The sequence below is a fragment of the Phasianus colchicus genome, chromosome 5 (assembly GCF_987193195.1).
Source record: "Phasianus colchicus chromosome 5, bPhaCol1.hap1.1, whole genome shotgun sequence".
Taxonomy (NCBI): domain Eukaryota; kingdom Metazoa; phylum Chordata; class Aves; order Galliformes; family Phasianidae; genus Phasianus; species Phasianus colchicus.
The window spans coordinates 56,754,390-56,776,984 of record NC_143440.1 but is presented as its reverse complement, the minus strand read 5'-3'; the positions used below and the strand labels follow the sequence as shown (position 1 = coordinate 56,776,984).

The window sequence follows — 22,595 nt, the reverse complement described above, 5'->3', positions numbered from 1 at the left end:
CTGGATTTCCCTTTTAAGCCCAGGCCTGTCACTTCCTTGAAAAATAACTGCAGCAAAGGAGAACGAGCAGCCCCGCAAGGCTTCCTGGTGCGAAAAGGCAGAATCCAGCCTTCCTCTGCATTTCGAGGGCTGCGTGCGCGTTTTAAACAAAACTTTCCCATTTAAAGGGCTTTTGTGTTGCGCTGACATCCGGCAGGGCTGATCAAAAAGCGAAGAGTAAAGTGCTGGAATGGGAGACAAGGCAACGGGTGGCAGAAGGAGCGCCCTGAGGAGCAGCCACACGCGCCCGCCTCAGGGCTGAGCTCCCCCAGTACTGAGCGGCGGGCTCGGTCTCTGAGGCTCCGCCCAGGCCCGTAGTGAAGCCCGCCCCGCCGTCGCTAAGCTCCGCCGCCAAGGGAGGCAAACGTCGCAAAAGCTGACAGGAAACTTGGCCGCGCGTTACGACAGCGGCGGCCGCGCTTGGCGGCCGCTGGATGAGCGGGGAGTGGGAGCCGCGGCGCTGAGGAGACGCGGGGTGAGCGGCGGCGGCGTTGGCGGGCGGGGGGGCCGCGGCGGCCGCCCGGGGCCCGCGAGGTACAGGGGAAGGGCCCCGGCGGCGGCGACGGCGGTGGCGGGGGGAGCGGGACGGCAGGAAGAGGCGGCGGCGGGGCGGCGAGGCGGGGCCCGGGCACCGTCTGTGCCTTTGTTCGTGGCCCCCCCACCCCCCCTCGGCCGCGGCCCGTGAGGCCGCTGCCTCGGCCTTTTTCCCCCGTCCGGTCTGACGCCCTCTTCCTCGGTGGGTTTGTGTCGGTCTCTCCCGTAGGATATGGCCGAGGTACCGCCGGGGCCTAGCAGCGTCCTCTCCCCGCAGGGGGACACGCTCTCCCCCTTCCCCGGAGGAGGAGGGGGGGGGCCTGCTTCCTCCTCCTCCTCCTGTTCCACCTCCGCCGCCGCCGCCGCCGCCTGCACCGGGGCCCAGGACGAGGAGGCCGAAGAGGAGGAGGAGGAGGAAGAGGAGGGACCCGCGGGCGGACGGGAGCAGCAGCGAGGAGGAGGAGGAGGAGGAAGCAGCGACGGCGGCAAGGGGGGGCCGCAGCAGCAGCAGCACCGCCTCCACCACCACCACCATCACCCCCCGCACCACAACCACCAGCTCAACGGCCTCATCAGCCCCGAGCTGCGGCACCTGCGGGCCTCCCTCAAGAGCAAGATCCTGGGCTCTGAGGCAGGGGCAGCCCCCGAGGGGTTGGAGAACAAGCGAGCCAGCAAAACAATGGGCTCCGGACAGCAGCAGCCGTCGCCCCCGGCCGCAGCACCGTGCTCGTCCCCCCTTCCTAACCACCTCCCTCCCCAGGGAAGGACTGCACCCTCTCCTCCTTCTTCTCCCGCAGCAGCAGCAACAGGGGACAGGAGCCAGCCTGCTGCCACAACTACGACTGCTGCTAAGACTGCAGCCCGCAATGGGCTGGCAGGAGGGACTGGCTTGGAGGAGGAAGAGCAGGAGGAGGGGGATGAAGGTGGGGAGGAGGAGGAGTCCTTGCTGCTGCTCTCTAGGTCCTTAGCAGCAGGCTGCAGTTTGAAAGGCTCGGGAACGGACTCTCAGCCCGAGGAGGACCTAACGATACGATACGTCCGATACGAATCAGAGCTGCAGATGCCCGATATCATGAGACTGATCACCAAAGATCTGTCTGAACCCTACTCCATTTACACGTATAGGTATTTTATCCACAACTGGCCACAACTTTGCTTTTTGGTAAGTGCTGAGGGGGAGAGGGCAAGAATTGGGAGTGGTTTAAGGCTGGGGTGGAGGCATGATTAAAGGGCTGACATGTGGAAACGCTTCTAAAATTCTTTTTATGGCTAAGAGGAAAGGCCAAGCTTTTTGGAAAGTATGTAACACTAATGAATTCTCCTTCTCACCTGAGCCTGTATAAGCAAAGCTTATGTCTGAAGTTCTTACGTTCGTTAGCACACCTTTTTCAGTGGTGGGGAAAGGGTTTGAACACAGGGCTAGGATCCAGGAATTCAAGGCTTCTAATCTTGGTGTTGACATTGACTTCTGCGACCTTTGGTAGCTCATTTTGTTATTCTGCCTCAGTTCCCTAGGTTTGTATTTAAAAAAGAAAGTACTTAGTCTACGGGTATCTTGTGAGTGCTTAGTAATTCTTGCACAATGGTTCTCAAACTGACTTCAGCATGACTGGCATATGAATGTTGATGTGTGTAGAGGCACTGTTGAAGGTTTTGTAGACTTCTTGATCTGCTTGCTTACCTTGAGAATTTCAAGTACAACTATATCACTTTTCAGGTGTAGTAGTATATGCACTGTACAGAAATTCTCATTTTGTTCAGGCTGTCTTGCAGTACTAATGCTACCCTTACTGCTGTATTCTTTCTCCTGCACTATCAGAAAGATTGTTTTAGTTGTTACCCAGACTTTCTAAATATTTAACACTTCTTGTGGAAAGAACAGCCAGACAATTTTGGAATGTGTGTCTCAGCTGACAAGCATGCTGTCAGGATAGCAATCCATGCACAGGTATATGAGACTGTGCATGAATTGGCCTGAGGGGTATGTATGCACAAGAGGGGGGCTTAGCTGTGTTTGATTTACTCATTGGAAAATTTCTCTGTCAAACAGAATGTTTTGGGGAGCATATGGTGCTTCCTCACTCAAGTAAATGATGAATTCTTTTCTCTTGATACTTCAATTAAGGCAGGGCACCACTCTGACAGATATGATTTAGCCAGAGCCAAGATACCCTTTTATTCAATGGTACCTCTGTAAGATTTTAATTGGATATGAGTACAGAAGGTGAAGCTAATGGAATCCATCTGGCCTTAAACTTACTAAATGTTCTTAGTTTAGGATGTGGTGTAATTTATAGTGGGATTTATATGATTTATAGGAGGGTTTTCAGAAATGTGCCTCTTACAGTCCTGAAGAGGGAATACAGTACTATCGATTACAGGAGGTTGACCAGTGTTACCATCTGGAACAACATAAAAATAAAAAAAAATATTTGAAAATATTCTTCAATATGTAGTCATGCTGATCAGAGTAGAGTGGTCATTTTTCAAGTATAGTGCCTGCACCTAGCTTATGTGTGTGACTGGTTTGCCTCATCCTGGAAAGAAATGCTTTTCAATTACAAATGTCTGTACTTGCAGCGTCAGGTGTGCCCTCAGTAATACCAGCTTGGTGTTGGATACTATTAGAGCATCATGCATCTCTTTACTTTGCCACTCAAGGAGCAGTGGCAAACTGTTCAATAGCACTAAAACAGATTATTTCTAATATATTTTTGAATGCATTCAAGGAGCAAGGTTTTACTCAAGGAAAGGAAGTCATCCCAAGTCTATTTTGTAGCTTCTTTTAATAGTCTTGAACAATCAACAGAACTTTATTTGAACTCTGTAATTTTACTCAGTTTTGCCATTTTTTTGAAGGGTGGAACAATAGGAAGTTTGTAAAATGGTAGAAAAGATATCTAAAGCTGTTAGCAAATAGTTCTACATGCATGATAATTTGAAGCTCTTCCAGTATCTTGTGTCACTTGCTATATTTCTGTGACTGATTTTGGTGTTTTTAAGGCTTGTTTAGTGGTTGTCGTGAAGACTTTCTGTTCTATAAAATTGAATTTGTTCCTGCAGTTAATGGATTTTTGAACTACTTCTATCTAATAACTCTTTAAAATATTTATCTTCAGCAGGAACTGCATATTCCAATTAGCAAGAACAATGTCAGGTTGGTGCTCGGAAGGATAGCGCCTGATCCCACAGAATCATTTGTCTTTAATGCCTCGCAGCCTCATACCCTTCTGGTTTCAGGTTTTGCTTTGGCTTTGATTCTTCTTGGCTACAGGGCTTAGACTGTAACTTGCTTTTATTTGAGGGGAAGAACTGTACTATTTCTATCAGTTTAGTTACTGAATTTCACCATTGCTACTCTTCTTGAGGTCCTCCAGTGTAATACTCTGAGGTCTTTCTTGCACTGTGATGGGCTCGCTTCCTCAACAGCATGAGGGAAAAGAACTAATTCTATTTAAATGGACAGGATGTCTCTCTTCCTTGAATGATCAGCAGTTCTCCCTTGCTGATGTATTCAGTAAACAATCTTAAATGTTGTAATTCTGTTATGTGGCATTTTAGTTACCTGCAATGCAGAGCTTTTTCAGGGGAATTAATAACATTATTCCTCAGGCTGATGACCTCGTGGGTTTGAAGCTTGCTGAGCTTTGGCTTTTGCAAGGTGATGTGACTTAACAGCTAGTGCCAATCATAGGGCTGCTTGCTGCTTTTGGTTCAAGCATCTTGTCCTCACTTGTGCAAACTTTTAGTTTCTCTGATTTGGGAAGTTAAGCTAGCTCTAGTGCCCTACCATGCATTTATACATGTATGTGTGTTTGAGGGGATATAAGTGTCATAGAGTTAAGTTTCAGCTGGTTTAGCTCTCTAAACATATTCATAGCAGCGTGACACAAGCACTGGTGTTGATGCAAGAAGAGAGGTGAGAATACACAGCTAAAGGGAAGGTCTTGGACCAACCCTCACCAATCACTAGCATGGTTTTGCAGTATCAAACCATTTCCTAGCTATACACTCAAAAACAAGTTCACATTCTACTTTCAAAGGGTGTAGAAAACCATCAAAACCTATCATTTAACATCAGATGAATCTGTGTAACCATATTCCTGGCCTTTAAGTTAACACATTGAGAATACTTGATAAATAGCTCTGGTATGGGACACTGCTGCGTTATCTGACTGAGCTGCAGCAAGATAATAGCCTTCTCCTCCGTAAGTTGTGACTGAATGCTTAAGCTTAGATTCCTCCTGTCTTTGGAAGAGCAGGTGTGGGTGTGCTGGGTGTGGATCCCTTACAAATGCTTGGGTTTTATTTGTTCCCAGGAGCTTTGTCAGCCCATTTTCTCTTCAGATGACCTGCAGTAACCATTGCTGTCAAACATGAGAGAGGAGAGGGCTATCTTTCTGTTTTACATCTTTAAGCATTGCCACAGCTTTGTCCCTGTATTGATTCTAAGTGCATCTTTGAAGCTGTAGCTATGTTTGCAAATGTTTTTGCAGATTCTAGAAAGTGTTCAAACTCCTCCCATTTAGAACTGATAAATTAAGTATTGAAAAAAAAAATTGTTTCCCAAATACTGTAGCGTGGGAGAGGTGAGCTTGAGAAACCTTTCTCTGTTCCAAAGTTTGGGTCAGAGAGGATATAGTAACAGCAGAGTTCTGACTGAGTGTTGTAATCTCTCCTTTATTCATCACTGCAGAATCACTGCTCTGCTCAGCCACCTTTTAAGAAAAATCTGGAAAAGACATGCTTTTATTGGGTTCTGAACTTTGCCAGTAGCTATAGCAGCGATTATAATTTAAACTTCAGCAATTTTAAAATAAGCAATTAATTCCATATATGTGGTTTTAGATGGGCTGTAAATCCTAAATGGCCACGGTTAAGATCCTTTTTTTTTTTTTCTACTAATACTTTACTTTTTGTCTTATTGGATTTCATTTATGAGATTCTATGCTTTGCGTTCAAATTAAACACTTATAATAAATCATGTCTGTTTTTTCAGTTACAGAATGCTTGGGGGGATAAAAGAAGAACCAGAAAAGTTAGGGAACTGCATGGGGAGTCTCACCAGCCTCATGGCAGACCTAGGAAGACATTCTGTCATATCCATATCCGCTCCCAATTTGCAAACTGCTGCAACTCCTCTGTATTCCAGTTTCCTTTGAGGAATGATCACGGTTTGAGACGCTTGCTGTGCTGCTTCTTCCTGCAACAGGCTCTGTAAAGGGTTCAGACTTTGTAGTGTATGTGTATTTAACAGCAGCTAGTGGAGCTCTTTTGGCACTGAATTGCACAGGAAGGAATTACTCGTGTCCAGTTTCATAGAGTGGAAGCAGGGAGAGTGACTTTGTGATTTGCCCAGCACTGTAAAGAGCTGTGACTGAACTGCCAGACTCCAGGTTAAAACCATTAGCCTAAGTGTATTCCTTAATAGCATTTGGTAACATGATCGTTAAATGTAAGCTAAAGATTCGTACCGAGCTGTTCCTGTGATACTCTGGGATGGATTTTAGTGCCTGTGTGGAAAAGGAGCCTGCAGAAGTGCAGGTTCTACTGCATTTGAATCACAAACTATTCCTCTTTTAGGGGCAAGTTGGTTGGTTTAGTGATATTAAAGTGGTAACTCTGTGTCCAAAAGGCACTCTGAGGCAGTGGCTGTCAGATGCAATGCCACCTTTGCCAATGAAATTAATGCCAGTTGTTTAATTATAAGAGAGGCAACGTTCTTGCTGATTTATAAACATCTGTGTTAACTCTGGTCATGTGTGGTTGCAACACAAAGGCTTTAAAATCTAGTTTGATTTGAACTTATGAATAAGAACAAAGTTGATGCAAATATTAGATTTGAATATGCATGTGTTAATGTTGCTGAGAACTTAGGAGTGAAGTAAGTCTTATAGTACTCCATGGGGCTGATGATATATAATGGTAACTTAGGCTGAATTCTGTTTGTGGAAACCTGTATGTTTAGAATTATACTCATATACTTGAAAAGAATATTTGTCCTATGATAGTCTTCTCATACATGATGTTGCATAGGAACTCCTACTCTTTCTCCTTCCTTCCCCCAACTCTCATTCTTTTTTCTTTTCCCCTGTATTTACACAGTGAAAAGTTTTCCAAAGAAAAAATACGACCAAGTTTAATTTCACATTTTGGATTTGTTTCCAGCTTTAGATAAGCTTGGAGAGAAGAAGAAAAGCAACAGGAAAACTCAGGTTGCAGTGCTCACTATGGAAGTGGAGCAGTCAGAGGTGAAGGGGCAGACTCACCTGCTCAAAGACAGAAAGACAGATTTAAGTGTTCTAGGAAGTGGTAACGAAGTGATACTATATGCAACTTTGTGGCAACATCAGTGGGAATTTCCTTTGATTGCTGCAACAAAATTATTTGCTGTTCATTTAATGTTTAATGTGAGTACATGTTTAATGAAAGTAGGTTTTTGGGAAAGTAGTTCTAACAAGAAAGAACGCAAATCTGCTGTTGTCTGAGATGGTGCTACTCCTGAATGGTGAGGAGGAAAAGAATCAAGTGCCAGTTCATGCTGTCTCTTTTTTTTTTTTTTTAAAGCAAGGTATAAGATTACATCTAGGTACTCAGCATAATTATAGCAATGTTATGAACAGTGTCTGATGATACTCTTTAACTCCCTGCTTTTCTCAGGTCTGAGCAGAGATAGAAGATTTGCCTTGAGCTGATACTTTGCATGCAGTTCTTGTATAAGTACAGCTTTTCTTTTCTATGAAATGAAGGTGTGTTTTAGAACAAACAAAAGACTGCTTAGAGGCTGTGTATTTCAGTCCACTTAGATCATGTTTCATTTGTTTTAAAAATTACAGGTTTAGATTGTTCAGGGTTGTTTTAAAAATTACTGGTTTAGATTGTTCAGGGTTGTTCTTGGGTGCTGTTAGAAAAATATGTATTTTTGCCAAATGAAAACTTAGCTATATTTATAATTATGTTTGCCTGACGAGCTCAAACCATATTAGATTTGTTGTTAAGCTCACTCTGCATCACAGTGTTATGGAACTGCAGCTCATTCATTTTGGGCCACTTCTTGTCACTTTCTAATGGGCTTTTGGCTGACAGCTGGCTTGGTTAATAACCCACTGTCCAAATGGAGAGCTGGAAGACATCACACTTCAGGCAGAAAACCTGTGGATTGATGCCTGTGGTACGATCTCTATCTAAGAGCCTTCTGCCTATAGATTCTTATCCTACAAGCTGCACAGTAAAACGTTCTGTTTACAGAGTCCCTACCAGAGACTTTGGGGAGACGAGCACTGGAGGCCTGGTAATACTGGCTCAGGCAGGTCTTTTTTGTTTGATGTCTCTTAGTGCTGTGAATTTGGATTATCCAGAAGCTGTTGTGCTAGCACATGCTTGTGCCAATCATGTGCTGTAGGCCTGGTTTAGGAGGCACGCTTGAGCGGAAGGCTGGTTCTCCCTGCAGATACAGGTCTCAGAGTTCTGAAGATCCACTTACACACCCATGCATGCAATTTTCAGCTTCTTTTTTATCTGTCAATCTTTCTCTGAATAAACAGTAATAATTCATACTTTTTTTGGATGCTGCCCTGCTCTGTAGCATTATTCACTTTACTGCTGTAGGTTCTAATGTCATTAGTCTCTCATGCTGCCTAGTCATTCAGTTAACATATGACTTAGTTATTCTGTCTCTAATGTATTTCATGGTAGATTTTTTTGTGTGTGTGAGCACAGAGGCTGTGTGAATGGTCTGATAAGGGGAAGGGTTGGAATCTTTGGGTATTTTTTTTCAGAATGTCTCCTTAACCACACGTTTTGTGATGATACCATTGGATCTGTCAGTGCGTAGCTCTTAGTAAATAAAATCTCAGAACAGTGAAAATGTGTGAAATTAACTGGATGCTTTTTTTGTTCGTTTGTTGCTGGGATGTCCCATGACTGAAAAATGACTGTTTCTAAAGATTAAATGCAAAGACATTTTTCTCTGATGTGTTATGACCATAACATAAACACCAGATAAAACTTAAGTATATTACCCACACCAGCCATTGCACTTGAAAATTCAGATCACAATAAAGAGCTTTTTACTTTGTGGCAGCACAAATGGAAGGATCTATGTTTTAACCTGGTCTTTATCTCTTTTCTACCCCTTTCTGTCCCAGACGTTCATATTGGTAGACTTCATAGAGTAATAACTGCAATTCTCTCCTGGACAATTCATTGCCTGTTGATGGACTGTAATTTTATTTTAATATGATAGAGAAATAAGAGACCTTTATTCTTGTTTGTAGTTCTGGAAACGTTCTTAAAACTGACTTGGTTGTTGTACACAAATTTTGTGCAGCTGTTTCATTTTAAATGTACTGGTTTGCTAATTCTGGTAGCACTGCAGATCATAAACTGAGAATACATACCTATATGTTTGTCTTTAAGGCCATGGTAGGGGAAGAGTGTGTAGGTGCCATCGTCTGCAAGCTGGATATGCACAAAAAGATGTTCCGCAGAGGTTATATAGCCATGTTAGCAGTGGATTCCAAATACAGAAGAAAAGGAATTGGTAAGAAGAGCTTTTTTGTTGTTATTTCTTACTTATATCCTACATTGTTGGGGTAAACATAGGTGCATAAAGATTGAAGCAGGGCTGCATTTCTAGATGTGGTGGTTTGCTGTCATCTTTGCCTTGCTCATCTACACAAACTCCCCAGTATCTTTTTCCATTCAGCTGAAATAACCCAAAGTGCCCATTCCACACAAGCTTTACATCTGGTTTTTGAAGCTAAAACGAAAGGCATTCAGCAGCCACTTACCTCTGCAAATTACCACCATCAAATAAAAACTGCAGGAATTGCTTTTCATTTTTGTGCTTTCATAACTTTGTCTTTGTTGTGTTTACTGTATATATATATATATATATATATATATATATATATATATATATATATATATATTTCCCAGTGGATATGTCCCCTGGTTTTCCCCTATGAATTACTTATATATTGTCCACTGGAGAGGACATCTGTAACTCATTGCTGTATTAATGCTTGAAAAATAGTTGTGTATTCCTGCTTGAACAACCAAAATGGAGAGCTATTTTGATGGGAAGTCGTATGATGAAATAAACAGCTCTTGGCAGGGAGCTTGCCTTCATTGATCACTTTTTGCTCTGTTGGAAGGGATTTTTCTCCTTTAATCAAGCCAACTAGGAAACCTGGTGTTAGGATTCCTCTTAGGGACCTTAATTCTTTTGAGTTTGTTATTGTGAAATTACATTTTGTAACATCTTTAACTTGAAAATTATCATGACTGTTTTGGCATACGTGATTATTTTGATGCAGTTCAGAAGCTCTTATTGGTGTCAGTAGTAGAGCAGAAGGAAGAGGATAGTGAGAAATCATTCTCTTCTTTCCTTTTAGCTGAGTCATGAAGCAGCCTGCTGTGTTTTAGTTGCAGGTGCTTGGATTCATAAGTAAATAAGAACTAATGCTGTTCTTAAGATCTCTACAAGATTTTTCCTTTGCTTTAGTCAGATCATTATTTTAGATTTATATAAATAAAATTTATACTTAACATTTTGCTTACTTCAGTATTATGTAAATGCTAACATCTATCCTGCATTTATCATCTTGCTGTTGCTCAAAGCATGCTGTTAATCTGAAGCTGTTTTATATGCAGTACAGTTTTGTTCAGTGAAAATCTTAATTGATTAAAGTTCTGAGGATACTTGAAAACAATCTCTAGATTCCTTGGGGTTCTTTTTCCTTTTCCTTAGCCTTCTTATGGAAGTGACATTTATGCAATTTCATTGAACAGCAGTTTTTTCCAGTAATAACTTTGAAATCAACTTTCAATTTCACCCCAATTCTACAGACAGGTAGGGATACCGCATTCGTAGAACTGTTGTGAAATAGATGAGAAATAATGATAAATAATTAAATTAATGCTTGACTGAAGGGAAGGGGTGGGCTTTGACCACATTATTAGTTACTGGCAAATCCAAATGGGGAGTGAGCTGCAAGAAAAGTGGTTTCATAAGTTCTGTTGCTAGTAGAAGTATTTGTTTTAGTAAGAAGAAATTCCCTTGGAAGATGAATGCCCTTCAAGTACATGCCAGCAGATTTTGCCTTTAAATGCAGCAAAAGGGAATGAATCACATCTTGGAAGGCTATATATAACACCATGTTAAACATAGAGGCCTGTTTCTAATATCCTTGCGTTAGAAGGCTTTTGCATTCAAGCTGAGTCTCTGGATAACTTTAGAGATGATTTCAATATTCAAACTTGAGACTGCAACTTGACTGCAACTTCTTGTTACGTTCTTTCCTCCCTAATTTCCCCTGATGTCATGGCACGTAGGTAGTACAAGTTAGTTGTATACAAACTGACATCTCTTGCACCTCCATTCTAATTAATACTTCCTGAAATCTGTGTTTCAGGTACAAACTTGGTTAAGAAAGCTATTTATGCTATGGTCGAAGGAGATTGTGATGAGGTAAGATCTCATAATCAAAAACCTTCGTTTTGTTTATGGTTTGTGTTCTTCCCATGTGTGAATTCGTTTCACAGGTTTGTCTTTTAATTTCACAGGAATGTGTTTTGGGTGGGAGGTGGGTTGGTAATGCTCTCTTTCTTTTATAATAGAAGTGAAAAAAGCCTCAAAAACATATGGCATAAATAAAATAACTTTCTAAATTTGTCATAAATATTCAAGTGCAGTGTTTCGGGTTCTGTTTTACATTGCAAAGCTGCCTCAGCCTTCAGTTGTTGGCATATTTTCTTCTTAAGAGTCAACTTTAGGTTCAGTTGACCAGTGTAACTCACATGTTGTTGTAATAGTTCCATGCTTTCAGAATGCACGGGGATATTGGAACAGTACATGCTGTAATATTGCAGATTATAGTTTTATTGCAGCAAGTAGTCAGGTTACTCCGACAATGCTGAAGCTGTATCACATAGCACTAAGTTCTGATGATTTAGCATGGCAGTGAAGGAAAGTGACTTAATTACTGTCAGGCTTTTTCTCTGGCCTATTTGTTAGTCTTTTCTTTTACCAGATTATAGTCCTTTGGTTTTTTTTTTCCCTTTTTTAATGTGTGAAGCACATTAAAAACTATCTTTCCATTCCCTGTTTAACTTGTGAGGAACTCCCTTTGTAACCAATCTCCTTAATCCAGTTATCTGATTCTTTAACTTCCATCTGCTTGTTACAGTGCAGTTGTTAACTTATTCCTGATATCTGAACACCATGTTATTTCAGCGTATCATTGTTAGTGATCCTTTGTTACCTCATCTCACTCCATTCCCTCAGTTGTCCATAGAATCATAGAAATGCTCAGGTTGGAAAAGACCTTCAAGATCAAGTCCAATCACAACCTAACCATACTACTCTAACTAACAACCCTCCACTAAATCGTGTCCCTGAGCACCACATCCAAACTGTTTTTAAACACATCCAGGGCTGGTGACTCAACCACCTCCCTGGGGAGCCTATTGCAGTGCTTAACAACCCTTTTTATAAAGAAGTGGTTCCTGATATCCAACCTAAATTTCCCCTGGTGCAACTTGAGGCCATTTTCCCTTATCCTGTCACCAGTGAGAGGAGACTAACCCCACTCTCACCACAATCACCTTTCAGGTATTTGAAGAGAGCAATTTTCTGGTGTCTTTTTTTTTTCCCCCCCCTACCATTTGTTGTATTCAGGCAGTGTACTGCAGTCTGATAGTTCTGTAATTGTTTAAGTTCTTTGTTTTGTCTTGATGCTTTTATCATATATACCGTGCTTTATTTTTTTACTTGCTACCTTGAACACATCTTTTCTATTGCTTTCCACTGTGGTTTTGGATTCATTTGCAACTGCTACATATCTGAGATTTGAGGAACAAAGGGGAAAAAAAAGAAGTATATCAGTGCTGTCACTCTGGGAGAAATAAGATGCACGGTCTTGAAACCCACTGTTGTTAGAGGGTCAATAGCAGAACTTTGTGTTTCTACCCAGGCCACCAGAGTTGCAGTGCTCCCTGTATTATGTATGAGTGTGTGTGTACTACTTCTCCCATAGCACTGCTTTTATACTGGACCATCTTTGAGGTATACGCTTAATGAGCTCTCCTGTGTCATTCTTCTTTCCCCCCCCCTGCTTTAATAATAATGCAAGAGTCTTTCTTACCATTACTTAAAATAAACGTGGTAAGGATTGCAGGCTACTCTGCAGTAAGACCTCATTAAGCCTTAGTCATAGATTTTCATCTTTAGTCTTGTGTATATGCTTATAATAAAACCGTAGGTCATTTTTCAGGTTTTTTGCTGTCCCTATTTAATCAAATGTGCTTCAGTGCAAACTCCAGTGTGTGCTGGACGGGTGCAGGCATGTTTCACTCCCAGAAATCACATAAGCATTTGTGCAATGATGATTCTGAACTAATCATGCCATGCTTCTTGGGGGCTTTTGCATCAGCCTGGCTTTATACTGGTACAAACTTTTGAAATGGGAACTCATGTCCAGGCAATGAGGAGCACAAGCAGAGTGTATTTCTGACTTCCTACTACACCAGTTGGCAGAGGCATGCCCAGAGTAATACAATGTGTTAATGCTTAACATACAGGTAATGTACAACCAATGGGAAGCATATTCTTTTCCTTTGGCAGCAAGCATAGGTTTCTTCCTGGTATGTGATAGAACAATACTGATGTTTACTTGTTGCATCTGGTAGATTGCTGAGAAATTGTCAGTTGTGAGCAGGATTTGAAAGATCCAGTCAGCCACCTGCTATTTAAAGCTCTCAGACAGAGCTGAGAAACTTACCCTCACCATTTATTACAGCAGTTGCTGGGGGGAACAGTTTCTGTCCACCTGATTGATGCTTGGCTGATGGAGCAGTGTGTGACAGTGACTGCTCTTTGTGAGGTGTGTAAATAGTCTTTTCTCTGCTGCTTTTAACATGTTTTTCTACATCCCTTAATAAAACCAAAAGCGTGATGGAAATGCGAAGATGCTGTTGATACAAAACAGATTGCAATTCAAAAATACTCTCTGGAAACTCGCTTAGAAAATCATTAAGAACAGGAACATGGACTTATGATTGTCATTGAAATTTTCCAAAAGCTGTTTGTAATCTCTTTACTTCAATCTAATTACAGAATAGTTGCAATCAATGTATTTAGTAACTTGTGACATATAATCTGATAAATACTTATTTCAGTGTGGTCCTTCATGAAGTATCACAGATTTCAGACTTCTGGGGTATCAACACCAAGCCTTGCAAAAGGTGTGTGTGCCAACTCCAGCAAACAGAGCATCTGGCTGCCTTTTGTACATTTGTTTGGTCTTTATGACAAGCACTTTTCTTAAGCCGTGCTACTTCAGAGTGTCATATGGAGCTGCTCCATCCCTTAATCAGAATTAGGAAAGGAAGAGTTGTTTGTTCACATGTAAACTTTCCATCTGTAACAAATGACTGTAAGTAATCTGCATATGATTATTTACCTCATGTTGCATTATTTCAGCACCGTGTAACTACTAACTAATCAAAATAAGACTTGGATAAGTGGAACTCTTCAGAACTTTTTTTTGGCAAAGCATGGAAAGGAATTGTGACTTCTTGTGAGAATTCCTATGAAACTTTAAAATGTTTTGAAGTCAGATTTTTCTGACTTCACCACTAGGTGTGTCTTTTTAATTCAGTGTCATGCTTCTAAGAGCGATGGATTTTTATATAATCCTATTTGAAATTCTCAAACTCTTGGCATCTTTAGCTTTTTTGAATCTACAGATCTTTTTGTATAAGTTTTATATTTGAGATACTGCATATCTTTAAATGGTAAGTCAGTCAATCTGATGAAGGATGCTGGACAAGCACCCAGCTTGAATCCCATAATAGCCAACCTTATTTGTAGGAATAGTGGCCTCTTCTGTGAGTGCTGAAAGAGTTATTTTCCTTATTAGTTTATCTGATTTGGCTATATTATGTGATTTGGTTTCTAAACTTGAGTGCATTCAGGGTTTGAGCTGAAAAAGCAAGAAAGCTTGACCTCCTTTTTCCTTCAGTTCAGGTAAACTAGATACAAGAAGGTAATAACAAGAAACATTATATTCCATTCTTACATGAGATTCCTTTTTTCTTAAACCAGTTAAAATTGGACAGAGTTGAGATGATAACTGTAACTTTTTCTTATTTTGGGCATAAGAGAAAATGATGACCTCCAGAAAGTTGCAGAAAATCGTGTTCAAACCCAGTCAGACCTCACTGATCTACAGGAGTAGAGGGGTTGCATTATGAGAAGACTTAATAGGCACGTTTGCAGAATAAAATAGACAAATATTAAAGGTAACAATTGAAGATTTTGAGCTTGATTGAAGAAAAAGAATCCTACACAAAATCAGACTAACAGAGCATGTATAAATCTTAGGTGTTTCCTTACTAGATCCAGGAATGTGTCTTAGTCCTCTGTGAGATCAAGACACTATGTTGAGATCAAGGAATTATTGTTCATTGTGCTGAGTGTTTCTTGGAAATACCAGAACAAATCTATTGCATTAGCTTTCAAGATGAGCATTTGCTCAGGTGCTAAGATTCCAGCAAACCTGAATTTCAACATATAACCCCTCCCTTGGGTCTGCAGTGTTGGAAGTCTTCTAGCACTGCAAAATATGCAAGCTTGCAATTGAATACAGACATGTTATATCACCCTGCCAGAATAAAGAACTTTAGTGCAAGTGAATGCCATTTGTAGGCAGAGTTCAAATAAGAGTTTCCTGCATTGTGGATTTACATGGGTCACATTTCCTGTTTGGCATAATGCTTTGTTTTAATTTAAGCTAAGAACTTGTACAGTGTGCATCCTCGTGTAGAAAAGAGGAACTCTTCAGGTAAACTATTGCATTTCTATAATCGGCAATAACTTGAAAGTTATTCATTTTAATAGATTGAAGTTGGTAAGAGTAATTGATCAAGTTGTAAGGCCTGATAGTACTATTGCATGAGGTGCCAGCAAGAGAAATTCAATCTCTAGTTCTTCCCATAAGACCAAGAATTGAATTTGCTTGTCTTAAGAGTACAGGAACAATAGACTGTCCTGTAATTTAAGAACTATGGCTATGAATATTTTAATGTTTGTTCTAGAAAAACAAACTTAAGTCTTATTTTCTTCCAGTATGTGTTGTTCACTGTTAGCTCCAGCTTTACAGTTCTTACAACATTCACAAATTAAAAAGCACAGGGGGAATTGTCCATAGGAATGTGGTCTGAGTGGCTTGAAACTTAAGTAATGCTCAAATACATAAACAGAGCAGATTTTTAAACCTTACTGAAGGAAATCAGTGTAAATGCTAGTAACCTCAGATGCAAAGAGCAAACATGATGGAGAGAGAATTGAGTTGTTTTTCTGATAGTTTGCTTTATGAAGTAGCTTGGTAGTGAACCCAGTGAGCTGGCAGAAGAGCTGAGGGGGAGTGGAAATGCATGCCTGAAGGCCAACAGTCTTCAAGGTAGGTTAGCTTGAACTGCTCTACAAATACAGGCTAGCATTTTTAATTTAAAACAAAACAACAGCAACAAAAAACTTCTTCCTTTTGGAAGATGAGGGAGTCTTAGGCTCTGAGATAGAGTAGATTACTTTTTTTTTTTTTGACTGGGATTTTTGTCTGGAGTGGTGGGCATCAAAATACTGCTTTAGGTGTAGCCATTAGTTGTCTTGTACCTGCACTGCTCACTGGCTTGCTGCTTAAATTTCTTGGAATGTCCTACAGTGTCCATCAGCTCTTGTTTAATATGTGAATGTAGGTGTCTGTGGGATATTAGTGTCAGTTTATTAGTTCTGCCAGTGATCTTAAGCAACTGTGGTCAATCCTTAACAGTAGAATCTCTGAATAACTGAGGTGGACAGCAGTGAAAAGGCAGAACAAATTCCTGGTGTTCAGACTGGGTGCATTGCTTACCAGGTGAGGTGTGCCATAGCTCTGTTCGTTGTGTTTAGAGAGAACTGGCAAAAATAATTCAGAGAGATGTACTTCAACAGTTTAACTTCTCATTAAACTGGTCTGGTATTAAATGTGGAGGTTGGTGGCCCTGCCTGTGGTAAGGGGGTTGGAGCTTCATGATCCTCGAGGTCCCTTCAAACCTGGGCCATTCTGTGATTCTGTGATTGTTAATGCCAGTATAGTTCTTGGGCAGCACTTGAGGAACATTTTTCAGTCTTTGCTTTCCATGGACAACGCTTGGGTTTGGTGTGAGCTATTGGTGACAGCTTTTCTTGCAACTGTGGTGTTGTCAACGTAGAGAGCCAAAAAAAAAACAAAAATAAAAAGGAAAGAGCTGCTCTTTCTTTCTTGTCAGGCTAGTTGGGAGCCATAAATGACCAAGAAGTTTTAATCTTCTGAAACCAACGCATTACTTGAAATGTAATGATATGCCTTTTACTTGCTCACTATAATCAATTACTTCCAGCCCAGGCCTCTCTTGCAACAGCTTTGCTCTCTGTAAGTTTTGATGTGCCCATTGGCATATGAGGAATTTTGGTATGGGCCATCCAAAAAGCCCTGAACAGGACCCTGTGAACCTGGGATCTGCCTGGTGTGTGCACTCTGGGATGAGTCTGGGGTCCTTGTGCTGAGCACAGATATGCATTATAAACATTGGATCTGATGGCGGGGAATAGAATGAAGGAGTTTGTATCTAGGTCTACATCCTTCAAATCAGAGGTGAGAGATATTCAGGGGGTGAAATATAACTCACTGCATACCAAGTTCTTATAATGTGTAGAAGTTCTGGGCAGCTTAGTCTGATGGTTGGCGACCCTACAGGTAGCAGGGGGTTGAAATTAGATGAACATTGTGGTCCTTTTCAACCCAGGCCATTCTAGGATTCATTCTAAATATGTGTTTGTGTTCAAGAAATGTGTAGTTGTTGTACTGAGGGATGTGGTTTAGTGGAAGATATTGGTGGTAGGTAGGTGGCTGGACTGGCTATTCTTAGAGGTCTTTTCCAACCTTGGTGATTCTATGATTTGAACCCTGAACTGTCCAATTGGTATTCTTATCTTTTTTTTAATGTTTTATTGCTATCAGATAATGGTTTGAAACACTGTTCACAGCAAACAAAATCTTGAGATGAACGAAACTTGCTTGCAGCTACTATTGTTAACTGCTATTTTCTTTTAAATGCGAGGATTGAGGGGGGGAGTTGTTTTTATAAACGAGGACTAGAAAATATTGATTCCAGTAATTGCTCTGAAGTGTACCTTTAAATAACAACTTTGGGATTTGTTCAACTGTAACATAACAGCTTTCTCATACATGCTTTCTCTCTTTTTTTTTTCTCTTGAAGGTTGTATTGGAAACAGAAATCACAAATAAGTCTGCTTTGAAACTTTATGAAAACCTTGGGTTTGTGCGAGACAAGAGGCTGTTCAGATACTATTTAAATGGAGTTGATGCACTGCGTCTTAAACTATGGCTGCGTTAAAAGAATCCATCACATCAAGCAACTGACGTCCCAACAGCGCAGAGTTGTCCTTTGCATGCAATGCAATTTGTACAAAATTGCTTTGCAAGGTGGACTTAGTAATTTCCATGCAGCTCTTATCTGTCAGTGTCTCATTTGAGTGTCGCACATATTTGTTGCACTTTGGCATGGCGCATTTGTTCCGAATTAAAGCCGATTGTTTCAAACTTCGAGTTCTTTTGGTACCAGCAAGATGTGCCAGTTGATAGCCAAGATAGGTTTGTTTATTTGCAAGTCTACTGACTGTATTACATACACAGTGAACATTTTATTAAAGAACCTGTTATGTGGAACACAACTTTTGGTTCCCGGAGAGAAAAAAAAAAAAGCCAATGTAGATTGTAAAATTCTATAAGTATACTAACATTTCATACAAAAAAAAAAAAAAATTGCCATAGTTTTCTGGAAAAAGGCTTCAATTTTAGGTTTTATTTTTCAATATTGAATTTTCCATTCTTAAATATTGGTACCTCAGTGATTAGTGAATGAAAAAATGTATTGTAGGGTGGGGTGTGTGTTACAATGAGTAACAGTAACAATTAAATTGCGTCTGCCAGTGCCTGTATAGATAAGTATATTTGTCTTCACCTCTGAGTTTGGAGTGCATGCTTTTATTCTTTTACTTTCTTCAATTGTCTCTGCAAGAAAAAAATTCTGCTTTTATTTAAATTCTGGATTTGATAATAAATTATTTCAGATTTTTATGATTTGGATACTTCTCCCAAACGAGGGTTTGGAAGGCCCTTCTTTTCTTATAGCAGGAAGTGTAAGCTATTTTGAAATCCTTGAGTAGCTGCTAAAAGAGAACCTGATGTTGCCAGTAAATCTCTGCTGGTTTTGGATGCACTTTTTTCTTTAAAAGAGTGAGGGACTTTTAAAAGAAGATATAGAAAATTAATGTAAATTGGTATGATTTTATTTAATCAAAATTATCACTAGAAGCTCTGAAAAACAGCTATTTTAAAATAGTTTGAACAATTTTTTTTTTTTTCAGATTGCTTTGCTTCAGTGTTCTAAAATGCTTCAATCTTTGGTTCTTGGTCTTGGAAATAAATTTCAAGGTGTATTGTATCCATTTTTAGCTGCTCTCATTTTCTCTAAACTTACATGAGCTAAATTATTGGGGGATTTTTTTTTTTTCCTTCCAAAATCAAAGCAATGGGGAAGACATTTCTCTTCCTCCTCCTCCTCCTTTCTCTCACTTTCTGTCTCAATTGGGCATACATAGGTTTTACCAATACCCATTAATCTGTTCAGTAATTACAGTGTCTAGGCTTTCTTGTTCAGCGTGATTCTATAGCTCAGTTCTATGAATCGGTTGGTTGGGATTTTTAGTTTATTTTTATTTTTCCTCCACTTCAAAAAAAAAAAAAAAAGTATTAGTTGACTTCTGGAAGAGTCTGCAGGGGGGAGGGGAAGGGGAAAGGATGAGCTCTCAGTGAATCTGCTCTTTGGTAGTTGAGCGTACTCTTCAGATTTGCCTTACTACACTTATTTTTTTCTTAAGGGTTTGGTTTGAGTCTTTTTGTTGTTGTTGTTTTGTTTATATTAATTACTGTACATTTAAAAAAAAAAAAAGGAAAACAAAAAAAAAAACCCTACCTCCATTAACATGTGGAAAAGATCCCTGTGCAGGAAAACTGGATTTAAAGGAAAGCCTTATTTTGCGCAGACCGATTGCAGATGGTGATGGGCATTTCTTACCGAGTACAAATGATGAGTCGTATTTGAAAATAAAGACTTTTAATAGAAATTGGCCCTTCTGAGTTTTCTGCCTGGAAACACTGTGTTTCTGAGAGGGCTTGTTTCCCCTCAGTAAGGAAAACTCGCTTAAAATGGTGCCTGAATCAGTGCTGTGAACTGGAATCTTATTTGCAGAGTTCAGGGCAAAGCTGCCTGTTCAAATTTCCCTAACCCCTCTGGTTTGCCAGTTATTTAGAGCAGTTCTTCAGGAGGTGAAGGCTTAAGTGTTGGGAATGCTGAATTGATGGAAACAGGCTTTTCCCACATGTATTCAAGTTGTCTGGGAAGTAACGCCTGCTCTGGCTTGCTTGAACTAAGGAGGCAGATAAGAGAAGCTTCGTTCCTTGTTAGCAGCTGCTGGGCTGCAAACTGCAGAGTAGGCTATCTTGTGTGTCTGCTGATGTTTAAAAACTGAAAAGCCAGACAAGCAAGTTTTCTGGAGGTTAATATTTAAGTTGTGGGTGTCTTGAGTTTGAGAGCAGACTTGAAACTTAGCCTGCATCACTTTTTGTGAAGGTACTGCCGAAAAATACCATCACTGCTGAGCGAAATTCAAATACAGTTCTGTTTCTCGTAAGAAGTAATTCATTCTCACCATGCCATCTTTGAAAAGGCTGCACAAAATAGGTGTATGTTTCTTTTCAAAGAGCACGTTGCCTGAAAGGTTCTCATTTTGCTGCTGTGTAACACACAGTTCACTACGGAAGAGACTGAAGCTGTATGCGTTGGCTTATATTAAATGGAACAGATTTATTCTCTGTGTTGCTTGGAATTGGGTCTCAAGTGGGAAGTCAAGAATTGCAGAGAGATGAAAACAGATGTTCAAAACGACTCTAGCAAAAAGGAGTTTGGTTATTTCTCATGTCTGTTGTTAAAACACAGTCCACTCCTCTTCACCTTTTGTATTGACAAATCTAAGTAGGGAGTTTTTGTTTGGATTTGCCCAAACACTGCTATTTGCTGACATGTCAGGTATGGATGTTTGTGTTATGTTGTTTTTTTTTTTTTTTTTAAGGAAACAGTTGGGTTCATCACTTACAAGAAAAGCAGGCATAGTCTAATTGGCATTGCGTAGTGCATCACAAACTTTTCCAGGGCACCACAAGGCATTGCTCAAACTGAGTGCTTTGTTCAAAATGTTCAGGTCTTGTATAAGCATTGCAACCTGTATTGGAGTTCAGGTATCAGACGGGCATCTATGGAAATATCAAGTGTATCTCCAAATACTGGACTGCTGTTTTGAGTGGATTATATTCTTCTGTCCCTTTATCCTTTTTGATGAGAACAAAAACAGTGGGGTTATGAAATGTACAAGCTGTCTAAATACAATGCAGTCAAATAAATGGTTAAGTTGTTTATCTATTTCCTTTTGGATGGGAATGTTCTAATGGTTGTTTTGCTCTGTCTACAAAACAGTGAATGTGCAGTGTTTGTATGAACTTCAGTTTCATAGCTGAACTGAGATAGAGGCTTTTTCCATGAGTGCCAAGTTATGGTGAATATCACTGGACTTTTCCTGAGAGATAGGAGTGGTTTTATTATTATTTTAGTTGTAACAAGTGGGAGTTGGGAACTGCTTGCGAACCTTGCAGAGATGAAAACAGGCTGTCTTAGAAATGCACTGGGAAGCCTATGGGTTTTGGAAATCATCTCTGCTTTATTCCCTCTGCAGTTGCACTGAGGTTCCTAAAACTTGCCAAGAACTCAGCAGCAAGTGTTGCACGTGTTTTGGCCTCTGCTGGAAGTTGCTGCTCACCTGGCAGCTGCCCCAGGTCTGTTCTTTCAGCTGCTTTCCTGATTCCTTGCAACTCAGCTACCTGATCACTACAGCTTGTTATGGAGTTACACTTTCACAGGTGTTTTACTACTTTTCCATTTCTTACTCTGTGGAAGAAGCAGGTTAAATTATTTTCCTGTGTCTTGCACTGCAGTGTGTATTTAGGCCTAGTACATCTAGTTAGTCCATGTGGGCTAGAATGGACCTGGAGAAGCCTAATACTGATTTCAATGTGAAAAAATAAGAAGTACTTTTCTAACAGATGATCCAGGCAGGGCTGGCTGGGTGATATTTTTAGGAATGAATGTTTTATGTATTGCCCGCTCACACGTGCTTTGAAAATCTTTGATTTCTTTAAAAATAGAGTGCAGAGGGATCCTGACCTATGATTCATACAGGGAAAAGGGGAACGTTCTCAGTGCCTGTGTGTTTGTGGTGAGGATGCTGAGGCTCTCCTCTTCCTATTGATATCTGATTCCTTTGGGGAAGGCAGAGCTGCATGATGACTACATTTTGCTCTTGATTATTGCTCTTCATTGTAAGGCTCAAGGGTAAGGTAAAAACAAGCAGTAATTCAAAGGGGTTTAGAATAGATGAGGTATTGATCTTCTGAACTTGCTGTCCTTTTCAGGACACTTCTCCTTCAGCAAAGCCTGCCTGAACCCTCTTCACAGGAACTTGTGGATGCTGGCAGCTTCTGTGTATGCAAGGGGAGGCTTCTTTAGATGATGCCTTGTTGATTACTGGTTCTTACACCTTGCTAGGATTGCAGTTGTGTTGATCCATTGCTGAGGTACATGCCTTTTCCTCCTTCACTGAACATCTGCTCTCACTCAGAAAGCACAGCTAAGGAGAAGAAATGTCCCCTCTGTCTTACTGCCAGCAATTCCTATTGATCTTTCTTCAGCTATATACAATAGGAAAAAGGTCAAATCCAAGTTATGATTTATAGTGTGCACAGTCCTCTGCCAAAGCTCGAGAGCAGTTCACTGTGTGCTTTTCTCAGAGCTGTTTCTGTTAC

At 40.5% G+C, this 22,595-nt stretch overlaps 1 protein-coding gene across 1 annotated transcript; it reads left to right on the top strand.

Moving 5' to 3' along the window:
- Window positions 1–382: 382 nt before the first annotated feature.
- On the top strand, window positions 383–21,159 carry NAA30 (N-alpha-acetyltransferase 30, NatC catalytic subunit). Its single transcript, XM_031605386.2, has 5 exons — window positions 383–514; window positions 803–1,735; window positions 8,992–9,115; window positions 10,992–11,047; window positions 17,878–21,159. Exons 2-5 carry the CDS (start codon window positions 806–808, stop codon window positions 18,013–18,015), a joined length of 1,248 nt encoding a protein of 415 aa, XP_031461246.2. The 5' UTR covers window positions 383–514; window positions 803–805; the 3' UTR covers window positions 18,016–21,159.
- Window positions 21,160–22,595: the final 1,436 nt, after the last annotated feature.

Excerpts from the sequence above, each read along its gene's own strand:
- NAA30 (XM_031605386.2), top strand. The coding sequence starts at position 806 with ATGGCCGAGGTACCGCCGGGGCCTAGCAGCGTCCTCTCCCCGCAGGGG. Across the intron at positions 1,736-8,991 it reads GGCCACAACTTTGCTTTTTG|GCCATGGTAGGGGAAGAGTG; the intron begins GTAAGTGCTGAG and ends TTTGTCTTTAAG. Across the intron at positions 9,116-10,991 it reads ATACAGAAGAAAAGGAATTG|GTACAAACTTGGTTAAGAAA; the intron begins GTAAGAAGAGCT and ends TCTGTGTTTCAG.